The sequence below is a fragment of the Megalobrama amblycephala genome, linkage group LG2 (genome assembly GCF_018812025.1).
Source record: "Megalobrama amblycephala isolate DHTTF-2021 linkage group LG2, ASM1881202v1, whole genome shotgun sequence".
Classification (NCBI taxonomy): Eukaryota; Metazoa; Chordata; class Actinopteri; order Cypriniformes; family Xenocyprididae; genus Megalobrama; species Megalobrama amblycephala.
In genome coordinates this window covers 37962796-37979113 of record NC_063045.1, presented here as the reverse complement: position 1 = coordinate 37979113, position 16318 = coordinate 37962796, and the positions used below count along the sequence as shown (strand labels likewise).

The following is a 16318-nucleotide window of genomic DNA, read 5'->3' as shown; positions in this document are numbered from 1 at the left end:
CTTCCGTTCAGAGTTAGACAGTAAATTTCTTAGCCAGAGAGCAGCTGGGATTTTCTGGATCATGTCCCTTAATCTTAAGAGTGTGTTGATTGCATGATGGGACTAGTCCAACAAAGAGAAGCATTCATGGGGAGAGGAAGCTGTCGAGCAGGCGGCAGTCCTGCCTGTAGAGCTGTACTCAAGCACTTCAGTTTTACCAGCGCCTCTCTGTGCCCTGGCACTGGCCCAGAGACTCTGGCAACTTAGAGGAGACGCCACTGCCTCTCTCATACTGTAACAACTAATAGTCCAGCCCTCAGATATCTATTATCTAGCATACTGACAGACTTTCTGTGATTTTTCATAAAACAGCTACTTTCTTTCAGCAAACAGTCAAGACAGGGTGTGTTTATCAACCATTGCTAAGAGGAGAGTTGTTCTGTTTTTATGTTTGTCAGATCACAGTAAATTATGCAATAACCAGTTTAGTGAACAATTACACACCCTCAGATGTATTTAGAGAGAAATTACAGGGACAAAGACCATAAGATAACATTGATAGTTTTTTTTGTTGTAGTTAGCTATTGCATTAGGTGCGTTCTTGAGATATACTTTGGACCCAGTGAAAGCGGAGTGGACAGCTTTTAGCAGAATCATCTTTGAGTTATTTATAGAAATCATCTAGATGTCTTTGGTTAGTGAATAACTGAGGGTGGCCATTGTAATTGTTGGCCTTCTGTCAGTGATCTGAAGTGTTTATTCATGGGGCTAAACACAACTGCCTTGACACCACAATGAGTAAGCCTATCATTCACTGTTAATGGAGAAGATAAATCTGTGGGAAAATATGATGTACAACTCAACTGAAACACTACACACCTTTACACACAGCCGACAATAGTTGAAGGAGGACTCAAGCCATATCTGGAGACCAGAATTTCACAGAAACTAAGGCGGGACTCTTTTGGGCTTGTAAGCAACCATTTAGCAGCCACCCAGAACTCCCTAGCAACCAACTTGCAACTGCTTAGCAACACCTTCCTAATGCAGCCATTCAGTACAACAACTGCATAGAAACACTTTGAAAGCTACACACAACACCCTAGCTACTCTGTACCAACAATTAAGAGCACCTTAGCAACTTCATAGCAATGGCCTACCATTCAGAACACCTATATATGTTACTGTTTATCCTGACATGACCACGGAGGTCACCACTGAACTCATTGCCTGTGCTGATACGACCACTGAGGTCACCTTTGAACCCTCTGTCTGTCCTGTTACAACCAAGGAGGCCGCCTTCGAACTTGGTTTGCCCTAACACGGTCATTGAGGCCCTGTTTACACAAGTACGTTTTCGTTTTAACATGGCGTTTTAAAATGAAAACGATCCTAGTCCATACTGGCGTTTCCACTGCGTTTTAAGAAAAGATCGGCATCCACACGGCCGAAAATATGTCACATGACCATTCATGCAACAGCTTGCCTCGTGCACATGTAGGCAGGTGCAGTATTATAAAATGCAGAGTTTAACTGCACAGTATAGTTTACACGGTGGTCGAGGTTGGTCTGTTACTGAGCTGTTGAGAGAGGCGGCTCTGGTCTGTTATTGTCTTGTTCCGGTAGCATAATGTAGGCAGCCACACCTTCATTTTCAAAGGTCTCCGTTTTGGCCATTTACACTGAAACACAACCCCAGAGTTTTCTAACTGAAACGGGGTCTGCAGCGTTTCCAAAAGTCTCCATTTTCGAGGGTCGAAAACGCCGGAGTAGTGTAGAAACCAGGTGTAACCGCAGCAAAAGTTATGCATTTTAAAACGAAAACACACTAGTGTAAACTGGGCTTGAGGCAGTCTATGAACTCCCTCCCTGCCAGTCCAGTTTGGGCTAAAGAGGCCATTCCATCTGCTCCGCCTTTGTGGTCTCCAGGTCCACCTGATCTGCCGTGGTGGTCTTCTGCATTGCCGGCTCCGCCCTGGCTCTCTGATCCTCCTCAGTCTCCAGTTCCACCACACTGGCCCGGCCCCCCATCCCTCCCCCGATGCACCTACGCTTCAACTCCCTCCTGGACTTGTGTTTGTTTGTTGAGGAGCCTCTGGAATCTGCTCCTTAAGGGGAGGGGGGTGGGGTGGCTCTGTCATGATTATGGTCTTGTGTTTCTCTGTCTTTTGTTTAAGGACTTTCATGTTGAAGTGTTTTTAGTTCCTGTTTTTAGTGTCGTGTTTTAGTTCCTGTTGTTCCCTTGTATTCATTATCTTGTTGACTCTTGTGTTCTCTGCCTGGATTTACCTCTGTTGTTTTATTTAAATAAACTCTTAAACTGCATCTGGATCCAAGGTGCTATTTTCTAAAATGGCCACTTTACAAGTAACACCTTATTAATAGTGTAACAACCTTTTAAACCAATTTGGCAATGGCATATGGCTCACTCTGACAACCACCGTCAGCACTGTACCAATGTTGTAACAACCGTTGAGAATGCCTTAGAAATTGCATAGAAACACCCTGTTAACAACCCACAACACCCTAGTAATGGTGTAAAAACCTTTTTAAAACAGCTAAGCGGCTGCCCAGAAACACCTTGGCAACCACCCACAACACCCTACCAATGTGGTAACAACCACTGACAATGCCTTAGCAACTGCATTGCAACCACCTAAAACACCCTACTAATGTGGTAACAACCATTCAGGGGTGTGTTTCCCAAAGCGAACTATGGTCGCAAGTTCCGTCGTTACCAATAGAGTTAAATGGGACTCACGACCATAGTTGACTAATGATGCTTTTGGGAAACGCATCCCAGAATGCCTTAAAAATGCATAGCAACACCTTGTTAACAGCCTACAACACCCTAGTAATGCTGTATCAAACTTTTAAAACAGCTAAGCAGCTGCCCAGCAACACCTTGGCAACCACCCACAACACCCTACCGATGTGGTAATAGTCATTCTTAATCCCTTAAAAATGCATATCAACAACCTGGTAATAGTGTAACAATCTTACAGATTACTTCTAGATTTAGATTTCCTTGTCTGGGGAAGAACCACATGGCTTGAAATGTCACATTTGGCAAGAACATGCAATGCAATAAAAAATAAAAAATAAATTAGTAATTGTTTTTCTGGTTTCAGGCCATACACTTTCATTAAGCTTTTGGCCTGCTGGAAAACACTATTAATCTAGGTTCTTAGTAATTTCACAACTACATGGTTTAAAAAATAAATATTACATGAATAAATAAGAAAACAAATGGCATTTAAGAGGCAGATTACAGATCACTCATTTACAGTCCTTAATGGGCCACAACACAAAGGTTGTTTGTACCAGCCTAAACAAACATTTTTGTGCAAATATGCTCCTGGCAAATGTCAGATGGTTTTTAGATTAGCCTTACACATTAAAATGATGTTAGCAATGCCTATAGGAAATTGCATTGAGCTCAACACTGAGTTTTCAGCAGGATGGCATTTTCTTCTTGTGGTGCTAGATCTCCATCCATGCCCTGTTCCTCTAATAATGGGCTGCTATCTAACAGAGAGCTGAGATAAGCACTGACAGGCCTCCTGCAGGCAAGAACACAGACCAGATAATACAGCAGATATCACAAAGAGACACAACAGTGGGACATGAACTACATAAACACAGCTCCGGCCTCAGGATGCTGGAATATTTGTGCTTATGCTTTCGGGTCAGTAAAACACAGACCGGGGACTGGGAGACCAGATGGTTGGTAACAGAGTTAGTAGTGCTGGGAGAGAGTAGTGCACATAACCTGAAGTGAATCACACACCTCAGCAAACACAGAGCACTGACCTGCAGCACACTGACATCCCTGTGCCTGTTGTGATGCCATTATGTACACAGATACGCACCGAAACTACTGGTCTGAATAGCTGACTGAAATCAAAATTGATGGGATCAACAGGAAATTATGTAATAGACAATAGCAGCCAAATACCAAGCATAATCTACTGAAACACAACAATGTACTGTTCTGAAAAAAAAACAAAAAACTGAAAATCATTTTCTCACCCTCGTGTCATTCCAAACCTGTACAACCTTTTCTTCTGTCGAACACAAATGAAGATATTTTGAAGAACTTTTTTGTTCATGCAATGGAAGTCAATAGGGCCCAAAACCATATTTTATACCCCATTGAGTTTCAGTGTATTCTCAAAAAACAAACAAACAAAACCTTTGTGTTGCACTTTTGGTGAACTATCCCATTAATAACAACAAATCCCTTATGATTAACTTAATTAACTATGGTTTTACTACAAATAAAGGTCCCACTTTAAATTAAGTGGCCTTAACTACTATGTACTTACATCAAAAAATAAGTACAATGTACTAATTGGTTCATATTGAATTGCAAAACACTTTTTCTGCTATTGTATTGGGATATGGGTAAGGTTAGGGAAAGCTTTGGTGGTATGGGTAGGTTTAAGGGTGGGGGTAAGGTGTAAGGGATGGGTCAACAGTGTAATTCTAAATGTAATTACAGAAATTAATTACAGATGTAATTACATGCAGGTGTTTTTCAAATATAAGTACAATGTAAAAACATGTATGTACACAATAAGTGCATTGTATCAAATTATTAATTTAAATGTACATAGTAGTTAAGGCCACTTAATATAAAGTGGGACCCAAATGAAACAAAAAAACTATGGTTATTGTAGTTAAACCATGGTAACCACAAATTAGCCATGTTTTTGCTACACTAACCATAGTTTGTAGTAAAACTGTGGTTATACAAATGGTAATCAATACGAATACACTTTAACTATAATAAAACCATGGTTAAACCATGGGATGTTTTCATAATGCTGAACAGATCATACCTTCTGATAGAAATGTCATGAAATTTTGCTTTATACTCTACCATTTTCCTTTGCAGTGTTGTCTCCATATTTACGATTCTTTGCTGCTTTAGCCGCTGCCTATAATGCGCTGGATCCTTCACTGGAAACCAAAAGTAACTCACTCCCGCTATATGTTTACTCTTTGAATTCTTGCACCTGGGAACAGTACAAGTGGACACCATTATGACTAAAAGTTTGCTAAGAAGTATTTCCTACTAAAGCAAGGCGCTATCTGGCATCCATATCAGACTTGGCCCAATGCATTATGGGTGTTAAAAAAAGGGAAGACAGCAGCCTTTTTTCTCAGCTTTCTCTAGTCACCGATTTGAATTTTTTTTCTCTTGCCTTTATACTGTACAGGCAACCGAGTTTTGTTGAAAGCCCATTTTGCCAGTGGTGAGGTACCCCTTTAAACAGAACCATGAATATTTCTATTCTGGTGTCACCATTACCCTGTGCGTGAAGGAGAAGAACCAAGTCCAAGCCTTTTCCAGTCCACCTCTGATGTACCAAATACAGCATTTTAATGAACAGTACTTTTGCCATATGCGTTACAAGTAATAATTAAGAAAACTTACCAATTTAACAATTTTGAATGTATTGTTACACCCCTAATGTTTATCATCGCTAAGCTGTTCTGAGTGGGTTTTAGCACATTGACAATTAAGCAACCGCAAAAACTTCTCACTGATATTCTGATCTCAGGTCCTTCCTTCATTCCAACCTGGGTAACAGTGCAGGCAAAGTTCAACTCTAAATGCCTCATTTTTATGGTCAGGAGTTTTAGAAAGCACAACTCAATGTCTAACTTCAAATGATATACCAAGTATTAAGGTCATGCCTAGATCCTGTGGGTGATATTGCATTTTACAGTTTTAAACATGTGATATGGTGCATGAATGGTGGCACACAAACTCAAACACACAGGAAGTCAGAAAGAGGGCAGGGAACTAACTTGCATCAGCTTGAAGAGAACTATTGTATTTCTACTGCGGCTAAAGGCCCGTTCACACCAAGAACAATAACTATAATGGTAACGTTAAAGATATAGTTCTAAAAAAATATAAAAAGAATAGCAGAGTCCGCACCACAAATAGAATGATAACGGCACAGTGAAATTTTTTCCCCAGCTGATGAATGATTAAAACATCGACAGCCAATCAGAATCCATTCTCGAGAACTCAAGCTTTTAAAGAGGCAGACGACAAAACTGCAGCGCGCTTAAAATAAACAGAACAATATCGTCCGCTGGTGTGGACACTAATATAGTTCTCATTCTTGGTGTAAACGGGCCTTAAACCAGACATGGGTCTAGTAAAACAACTCTAAAGGTCACAATGAGGATCATACAGAAGAGATTCAGGTATAAAAACAGAGGAAACATGCACTTTTTATATTGCTTGATAAAGCTTTAATTTATCTGTAATTTCACAGTTTCCAGCTGTGGATTACGCATTCAGCATCAAGAGTACAGTACACAACACCTACAAAATAACATAAAAGATTCAAAAACTGAAGTCTGTCCAGCCATACCTTTACACTGCCAGAAAAAAACAAAACAGAACAAAACTCATAGGGAAAAACAAAAATGTACAACTTGATGATAAATTAAGCCTCAGGAAGCAGTGTATGTAATGGTTATCAACCAAACTTCATAAATAAACTGTACATACTCTTTAAAAAAAAAGTTAAAAGCTTTTTCTTTGCACTTTTGTCAATTTACAGCACATAAAATAAAAGCGGTGGATCACAACTAGACTTTTTTTCTACTCTGATTGATGACCATATGGTAAAAACGTAGCAGTAGTTTTTCTTGGTCGCTTTGTTCAACCTTGAGTCCAGGGCTGTAGTAAAGAATGATCATGAGTGAAATGTAGTAATGTTACAATCATACCACAGGATGAGACACTTTTTTTTTTTTGACTGTAGTTGTGAGTAAACAGCTGCTGGTACTCAGGTTGACAAGTGCAGAACAGCCAGACATTTTCTCATGTCCACATGGCACCATACAGGTCACCAGTCTTCTACAAAACATGTTAAATCAGACAAACATACAACTGTACACTTATTGGAAAAAAAAAAAAAAAAAAAAAAAAAAGTCCAGTTCCCCACAGAACTTTACGATAATACAATCCTTTCAGAATTGACATATCAAAAAAGGCCATAAACAGCATATTTCCACAAACACACTCAGCATTCTCTCACAGCCACACAAAGAGGAAAAGTCTAAACAGGAAATTTACAGTGCATTGTAGACTTTTCGTAAATGAGGTGAATTTACAAGTTACTTTTTGACACAATATTTCACATATATAAAATAAGAGCCAGCAGATATGGTTGAAAGTAAAGAGCAGAACTTGGATAGTTGCAGAAAAAGCCAGATTTCCCCTTTTCTAAATAAAATGTTATGGTTTCTACAGTGGCGTTTCAAGTGTTACCAAAAAAAAACAAAAAACAAAATGCATGTTCATGCAAACGTACATTCAATTTTAACAATGTTGCAGATCAACAACACATTGGGTCTTATTCAAGAGCAGAATTCATTTTAGTTATTCTTAAGTAAAAACTTTACCTAAAACCTTTAAACTGTTCTACTGAATTCTTATAAATTGTCACCTTCAAGTGAATAATTTGTAAAATCAATTCCATTGGATTTACAAACTATTAATTCCATGTAACAATTTAAGAATGCTTTTTTTCTACGATTTCATGAAATTTGTTCAGGTTTCATGAATGAGGCCCATTATTTGTATGAGGAACAATTCATGTGAAACGATCAACAAAATATGAAATGTTTATTATACCACAACTGGACAAAGAAATGGGTTTGGAAGCTTGCTTTTGTTTCACAGCCTGAATACAGTATTACAGTTTATAATGTATATGGTTATTGCAAACTGATATATCCCCGACTGTTAATACTTCAGCTGCCATGTTACGAAAAAAATGGCATTAATTTTGTGGCCTCATGCACAAAACACAAGTTTAAGTATATTTCCAATAGTCAGCCCAAGTGTTCAGTAGAACAAACTTAGATGCATTCGAATTAGATTTAATAAACCAACACCAAAAACACAAACAATGGAAGGTTTGGCATTGGGCTAAAACAGTGTTTGTAACTTCCCAAATGGCAGCTGATGGACTATGAAGACACACGCACACGGCTCACATCAGCGTGTTTTCCTGAATCACATATTATGGTTTTAGAATAACAATAAGGGTTGAACGGTCCAGGTAAATGAGTAGATTATCTGTATACCAATACTGCCAGTGCTGGCATGGGTACTTCACGATCAGCGCCATGATTCATGAACACACAGCAGCACATGAAGGCGGGCAAGTCAAGAAATGAGGAAAATGCAGAAAGAGCGGTTTAACAGCAAAGTGCTGGCAGTACAATACAGAAACAAGCAGTTCCTCAAGATACAACTGTGGAGGAAAAAAATAAGAAAAAAGGAAGAGAAGAATGTCAATTGTTTCGTGATTACTGTTTGACTTAGTGTAGATCAGGGGGTTTACATTGTTGGGGAACGAAAAAAGCCAACAAGCACACTGTGCGACTGAAAATTTTGAAATGTCCCAGAGCGTAAAAGCAGATGTTTGCCAACAGTTTTTTTATAATTTTGCACGATAACTCAAAAAAATGAGTGTATATAACTTGAACTTCTCAAATTCTTAATAGAATTTGGTTTAATTGGATAAATGAAATGGCGTGGGATGAAATGTTCGGACAATTTAAAAGGTAAATCTGAGCATTTATATCCAGTCAAACATTTACAGGAAAATACTGACAGAACTTCTCAAACAAACAGCGGCACGGGAAGAAATGTTTTAGCAAACCCTGATTCTGGTATGAGAGCAAATAGTGCAGAGAATGAAGCACAGGAAGATAAAGACCTTGAAGAAAAACCATGGTGTTGGCTTTGAAGAAGCCAAAATTATAACGATAAAAACGTTTTCTCTTCAAATGGCACTAAATTTCATAAGATATGCAATTAAATCGGCAGATGTTGAGGATAACTTAGGCTCAAACTAGGCCTTTATACCTCTTGTTCGAATACTGCAGGGTGGCTGCAAAGACTGTACAAGCATGTACAAGCGTTGCGTTCGTTTCAGGATAGATCAACAGTAACTGTATACGAACATCTGCCACAATTCCCTATGTATATGAAGATATTGCTCTGTCCAGTAAACATAAAATGGACCTGAGTGGATCCGTTTTGAGCATTCAAAAGTCCAAAAATGTATAAAATATGGCAAGAGTGCTGTATGTTGAGAGCAACACTGTGATAAGCAAGTGATCCATTCATGCACTAGTGCCATTTTAAAAGGCTTCAGTCATTCACTACCCCACTTTCGTGTCACTATAATGTTTAAAAACTGTACCGCTCATCCGAACACGATACAACGTATATGTCGCGATACACAGTTGTTTAACTACCACTAAACATGTTGCAAGGACCTTAAAAATAAAAAAAAAAAGTTGAATTTAGATGCGTTTTAATCAGGGTTCTGATGCCTGCTGAAGTGCCGCCTCGTCGCCAGACATCCTTTTCTCTTCTTTACCACTCCGTAACTTTTGGCTCATCTCAAATTGTCAAGAGACCTCACAGGAAAAACAAAAAAGCACCAAGGACATAAATAATCTATTCAAGCTTGCTAAAGTACCAGGATAAAAACTATCAGAAGTTGGAATAAAACCCAGAAAAAAAAAAAAAAAAAAAGTTGCAGTTCATTTGTCCATCTGCGCCCACATCTTCTCACAGTTCTGTTTCCATGTTTACACCAGTGCATAGTCCTTGGCACACGGTGCCATTTAAACATCCAAGATTTCTTCTGCTGTACCTCCGCAACGTAATCGGTAGCGTCCTGCCCTCCAGCTGATGGTCGGGTCCCAAAGAGCAGACAAGAAAATCTGAATTGTCATGGACTCCCTGATGAACCAGGCCACTGCATAGTCCAGCTTAGAGAAGGATGGAGGGCCGCCCTTTGAGGAAAAAAAAAAAAGGGTAGAAAGACAATTACAAAAAGGACTGACGAATACAGCAATTCAATAATAAAATGGCTGCGAGGAATATGATTTTGCTTGTAAGGGTTGTTAAAAATGAAAACCGTGTCCGTTTATAGACTTTCCTTGGAAAATCAAGAAAAATCCAACCAATGTTCTTTCAGTAATGTGACATTTCTGAGTGGAATGAGTTTAGGGTTAGGATTTAAACCCAGAAAATAAGAGCCAGAGCTGAAATGCAGATTTGTTGTGCATTGTTTGTTTTGCAGAACCTAGAATCTTACCTGTACTCCTCTGAGCTGAATGTAATCAGAAATGAACCAGGCCAGGCAATGGCATAGGAAAAACACCATGATGTCCCAGCGAAACACATGGTGGGCAGCCCAGCCGATGATAAGGCTTGCCACAAAGCACTCTGAGATGGGCTCAATGATGGTGGCTGGCAACATGTTGATTCTCAGCTTGGCCCATCTATTAAGAGTGGATAACAATGAGATGTTTATGAGAAGTTTAGCAGATTTTATCCACCACAAAATGGGAAATGATACCATCTAAAGCCATGTGAAAACCTCATGAATGATACTGGATTGCATATCCCTTAAAAAAACACCTATCTTTTAAAAAAGTTGGACAAATCTAAATATTCAAGATATGATCCTAACAATGCTGCGATTTAAAAAAGGCAGAAAATTGCAAACAACAACAAAAAAATAACCCAGTCTCATTACTACGCCGGAGGTGGTCCCATCAGGAAAACAGATTGGTTTCACTACCGAACATAAAAAGCTAATTGAACAACTGCCGTACCTGATCATGCGAGACTGGAATTGTGCGATGGAGTATGAGCCAGAATTCTGCATGGCTACCTGCGTTGCCATGGAAAATTTCCATCCTCTGCAAAAGAAACACCATATCATTGAACCAGCAAATAAAGGACATTTTTGCTGAGACTGATGGTAAAAAAGGCATGAGATATACAATTCTGAACACACATTAATTCAAAACTAAACATTTTGTCATCCTTTACTCTCCCTCATGGTGTTCCACATCCATATGACCTTGAGATGTTGTTTTCCACACAATAAAAGCATAGGAAGACCAGACTGTCAAGCTCTAAAAAGCCGTATTAAAGCACCATAAAATTGTGCATACACAATTAATGCAATCTTTTGAAGCCATACAATTTAAGGAAAAGATCAAAACTGAAACTAAAATCTTGATTTTTCATGATTTGATGTTTCTTGATTGATGACTGAAGCTCATTAAGGACGATAAATGTAACGATGACGATACAGATAGTGTTAGAAAAAATTAATTCCAAATATAAAAGAATAGCACTCCACACCACAATTATAACGATAATGGCACAGAGAATCACTAACAGAATGATTTCTTCCAGCTGATGAGTGTTAAAAACACTAACAGCCAATCAGAAGCCTGAGCATTTAAATCAGCAGACGTCAAAACTGCAGCATGAGCTTATTATAAACAGAACAATATCGTCCGCTGGTGTGAACGCCAATATAGTTATCGTTATAGTTATCATTCTTGGTGTGAACAGGCTTTTAGTCACACAAAGCTAAAGATGGCTTCAGAAGATTTGGTATATATTTTGTCTGGACAGCTTATATAATACATTTATGATTTTTTTTGTGATTGCTGGAGCTTAACAGCCTCAAACACATTCATTTTTATTGAATGGAAAAGAGCAGAGTGAACATTCTGCTAAACATCTCCTTTTGTGTGTCATTGAAGAAATAAAGTCAGAGTTTGGGAACTACATGAGGGTGAGTTCATTACAGAATTTAAATTTATTTATCCCTTTAAGGAAAATGTAATTCTTTATCAGCACGCTTCATTCACTGACACAGGAATATATAAAAATATGATATCGTAAGCCATTAGCACTGTACTGATATTTAAATAGTCTGGCTAACCTGTCTGCGATGGCCTTGGCCATGAAGTAATCTTCAGCGATGTACTGAGCAAACGCAATCAGCCCGCCGGCCTGGTCCAGGACGTCCTTCCTCATGAGACACGACATCCCTGTGACGCACTTGATTCCCGTTACATTGGCTGAGATGTAGGAACGAGGATGTGACGTTCCAAAATAAACCTGCAGGATTTCACATGGGACATGTTTAAATGTTTATATTTCACATAATTAATCTCTAAAGATTTGATGCGCAAAGAATCGCATTACGTATGTAAACACATCTGGCAATTATTTATTTATATGCTTGTCAATTTAACCTGCTAATATATTGACTTCAAAGCCTGTTTTTTTAATGTATATTTCATTTAATTGCTCACTGATAATCATCAGAGAGATATTTAATAAGGAGAATTTACTTTTGAGCTAAAAAACAAAACAAAAAAAAAAATAGCTGTTGATGAAATTAAATATTGCATTAATTTGGCAAAAGAGCTATAAAGTCCAGAGGCACAGAGGAGCTCCACCATATGGTGTCCCATTTCAATTTGGTGTCTACTAGCAACAGAGCCACAACTCAGCAGTTCTGTTGCAGTGTGACAGGACAGAACACAGCCCTTCCTCATACACATAATACACGGGTACAATAAGAAATGATGTAGGTTCACAAGCAGTCTAATAAAACCAAAGCTTCCCAAAGCAAGACAAAGGTCTACAACACTGTTCCGACAAAGAATGTAGAAGGTTAGATGTGAAGGCTCCTGACCTGCTCCAATGTAGCGGCAAATCCTTGTCTGTCTGCCACGTAAGGAAGGCCGTGAACCAGTCCAACCTTCTCCGTCATCTGATTAGCCATATCAGTTAGAGTGTCTGGCTTCACTGTTGAATATTAGTTCATGATTAGCACTGACAGCGTCTCCGAGTTGTTCAAGGGTGAACCTCTTGAAAACATATCCTGCTAATTTTTCACCCCATTATTATTATTTTTTTTTCCACAAGAAAAAAGTAATAGTAAAGAATAGGCATTTTGTACAATATTCACCCTTAAGGCTAGATCATAAGATGGGCAAACTTACCTCGAATGCCGCTGTCACAGATCCAGACAAGTTCATACCTTGCCCCTTCATAAGCTGGCATGAGGTTATTTATTTTCGGATTGATGCCAACTTTCTTACCTCCTAAAACAAGATAAAAGAGATATAGTGTCAAAAATAATGACCTCCACGAGGGACTGAATAAAACGATTATAACCGGTAAACTTTGATTTGTTAAAAGAAATAATTGTGGTCATCAATTTAGTGCCAATCAAAGTCACTCATGGGTCATTTTTTATGCTCTCTTATATACAAGTGTCTATAACTTCAAAACGAAATGAGATATTTTCACCAAATTTGGCACACATATGTATGGGCACACTCTGAGGACACCCAAAACAACTGGTGGAGATCGGGCAATAGGTGGCACTTTAACTGTCAAAAAACCTTTAAAAAACATTTTTTTTTTTTCTTAGTAAATTGCCTGTATTGACTGTAAATGGTCTTTTCCATCTGTGCTCCAAGTGCTTAGATGTTTGATAAGTAAAATATAATACTTTTTATGTGCTTAAAAGCCTTAAAGTGCTTGAACCCCGATAACTGCTGCTCGCAGCTATACTCAATTTAATTGTAACTGTCAGTTACAGATGTTTTCATAGTAAGAATGGCATGAATAATATTTTAGATACTGAAATATATTAGAAAACATTTTAAATGTTAAAATATTTCTCATTTGGTCTAGTTTAGTTATGATAGGGTCCACATTCTAATTCCCAGTCCACCTGAATATTATAGTAATGAAAATAATGATTATTCCTTTTGCAGTTTTATAACGCAATCCTTGTCTCAGGTCTAGATAAATTCTGGTATCAGTGCTGTTTTAGTATTTATAGCTTTATTTTTATATTTTCAGTTTTCATTTTAGTTCAAGTTTTAGTATTTCTGTTATGTGCTTCTATATTTTTATAAATATTTTATACAAGGCAATATTTGTTTTTTTGTTTTTTTTAGGTTTTTCCATCTAATATTTATATTTCAATCAGTGAAAACTATTTTTAATACTGAATTATGTTCATACCATTTGAATTTATGGTATTGATAACAGTTATATTTAATGACATAATAACATATATATATATATATATATATATATATATATATATATATATATATATATATATATATATATATATATATATATATATATATATATATATATATATATATATATGTCAATCAATATCAATCAATAAATAATCAATCAATAATGAAGATGTTCTTTTGTGGATCGAACGCCTGAAGATCATTTGATGATGAGGCCTCAGAGAGCACTATTGCGCAGCACGCTTTTCTGCCATCTGAGTGGCTGGTTTGGTAAACAACAAAACCTTGCAAACGTTACATGTTTTCTAACATTGCTTCAGGTTGATACAAAGCAGTGGATGACATCTCCAGGACCAATCTCACTTGACTGCTTGTGCAGTAACAGACTGGCTGAGGCAGCGGGGCGGATAACAGGACCCCGGAGAGACACAAGCCCCAGTCACCAGCTGTTCCTAATGAGCAAGAATCAATATCCACTCCAAAAGCTGCATTTGCATATACACAGCTGAGTTGTGGTGCACACGCGGGTCTCCGCGTTCCTCTTAAGGGACTCCTCAGAGACCCTGCCTTTTCCCTGCGCACGACTAAACATAACTGCCAAAGAGAAACCAATCCATGAGGGACAAGATGTACCTCAGCATGAAACTGCCTGATTTTTCTCCATTACTGTCTTCACTTAACATAAAAAGAGATAATTATCAAAGACTTACCTATAAATAACCTGGCATCAACATTCGGATATTTGCCCAGAAGCTTCTTACAAACATCAATGGCTGGATCGTCATGGTCTTGAACACAGAGCAGAATTTCATACTGTGGGCAAAAAAAGGCAGAAACAATTTTGAGCAACTCAGTCCATTTGTCAAAGAGAACATATCATTAATGTGATTATGGAACAATAATACACTTGGAGGCTGAGGTAAACCGAAACAGTTCAGACACGCTGGTGGTTTTTAAGGTGCTGTTCAATTCCCCACAATACAGCACAACATCATGTTGGTTTAAATTAAAAATTGCCAAATACGACAGTCTATCACTACAGTTAAATGAGCTATATCATGGAAAAACATTATATTCATTTCACAAAGAGCAAAGTGGTTAGCCAATCGTAACAAAAGTTATCTGCATTACCGTTCAAAAGTTTGGGCTTGATAACATTTTAATGTTTTTAAAAAGAAGTCTACTGCTCACCAAGGCTGCATTTATTGACCACAAATACAGAAGAAAAAAAAAATGTAAATATTGTGAAATGTTACAATTTAAAAGCCTATTGCCTATTTTCTGTTGGAAAAGATTTTAAAAATAAAATTTGTTCCAGTAATCAAAGCTGAATTTTCAGTATTATTACCCCAAATCATTCTTATAAGCTGATTTGCTACTCAAGAAACATTTCTTACTATCAATATGTTATTGAATAATTCATTCAAGAGATTCATTCATCCAGTTATGAAACAAGTGAAGTGTTTATGAGCGAGTCATTGAATCATTCATTCAAACCGATTTTTTAAAATGTAATTTATTCAGATTCATTAAAACATTTTAAATAGACTGCAGCAATTAACATTTGTAAGAACCTCTAGTAAATGACGTTATTTTGTTTAGTTGTCTGTTCAGAATCGTCAGCGAATCGTGATATCCATTTTAAACAAACAAAAACAAACAAAAAAAAGATTCAATTTATCCAGATATCTCACCTACGCTCACTATTTTCACAGAAATGTAAAAAGAACAGAATAATGATGCGCCCAAAATAGTAATAAACACTGGGATGCAAACAGCATCTGCCAAAAATATAATGAAAAAAAGTGTTAAAGAGAATCTGTCGCTTATAAAGCATCAGAAAATTCAAAGAATCCACAAGCCTGCTCTGAAATAGTCACTCGATTTTCTATTGATCTTGCTCGCTGCATCTGAGCTGACAACACTGAACTTCCAGCACTCTATTGAATGTACCAGTAAAGAAAGCGTGGCAGGCCACATAACAAAAGCTTTCAGGAAAGGCTGTTTGAGGCTTGGAGTCGTACCAGGGCTAAAGTGAGAAAGAACAGGCCTGCGCTCTGAAAAGAGACACCAGTCCCCCCTCTAGCCATCTCATAACACTCCATAGCGACCATGTTGCCATGGCTATGGTGCCGGACACGGGAGCAGAAAGACAAAGGGCCTTTTCTGTGTGTCCAGAGATGCGGGTATGCGACAGTAACCTCAAGCGGGGTAATAGTGCTGCACTGAAAGAGTGGGAGGCTTTTATTCAATCATTTATAGACCCGTCTGGGAGCAGCCCATCCAACTTAGATGCAGCGTAAGGAATCTGATGAACTGTGCCGAGATCAGCCGATTCGCTACGCCTGTTTTGGCTGAATGAGGGAGCTTGTTAGACTAAACAACAGGTTGTGAA

At 38.0% G+C, this 16318-nt stretch overlaps 1 protein-coding gene across 1 annotated transcript in view; it reads right to left on the bottom strand.

Annotated features, from left to right (window-relative positions):
• Positions 1–6232: 6232 nt before the first annotated feature.
• The window catches only part of ugcg (UDP-glucose ceramide glucosyltransferase), a 31372-nt gene continuing 21286 nt past the window's right edge, over positions 6233–16318 (bottom strand). The window contains exons 3-9 of the mRNA XM_048174491.1: positions 14634–14736; positions 12862–12963; positions 12552–12664; positions 11790–11968; positions 10660–10746; positions 10137–10323; positions 6233–9831 (exon numbers count right to left, since the gene is read on the bottom strand). Of these exons, the coding sequence (XP_048030448.1) occupies positions 9661–9831; positions 10137–10323; positions 10660–10746; positions 11790–11968; positions 12552–12664; positions 12862–12963; positions 14634–14736 (942 nt within the window). The 3' untranslated portion in view covers positions 6233–9660. The remainder of the gene's footprint in view (positions 9832–10136; positions 10324–10659; positions 10747–11789; positions 11969–12551; positions 12665–12861; positions 12964–14633; positions 14737–16318) is intronic.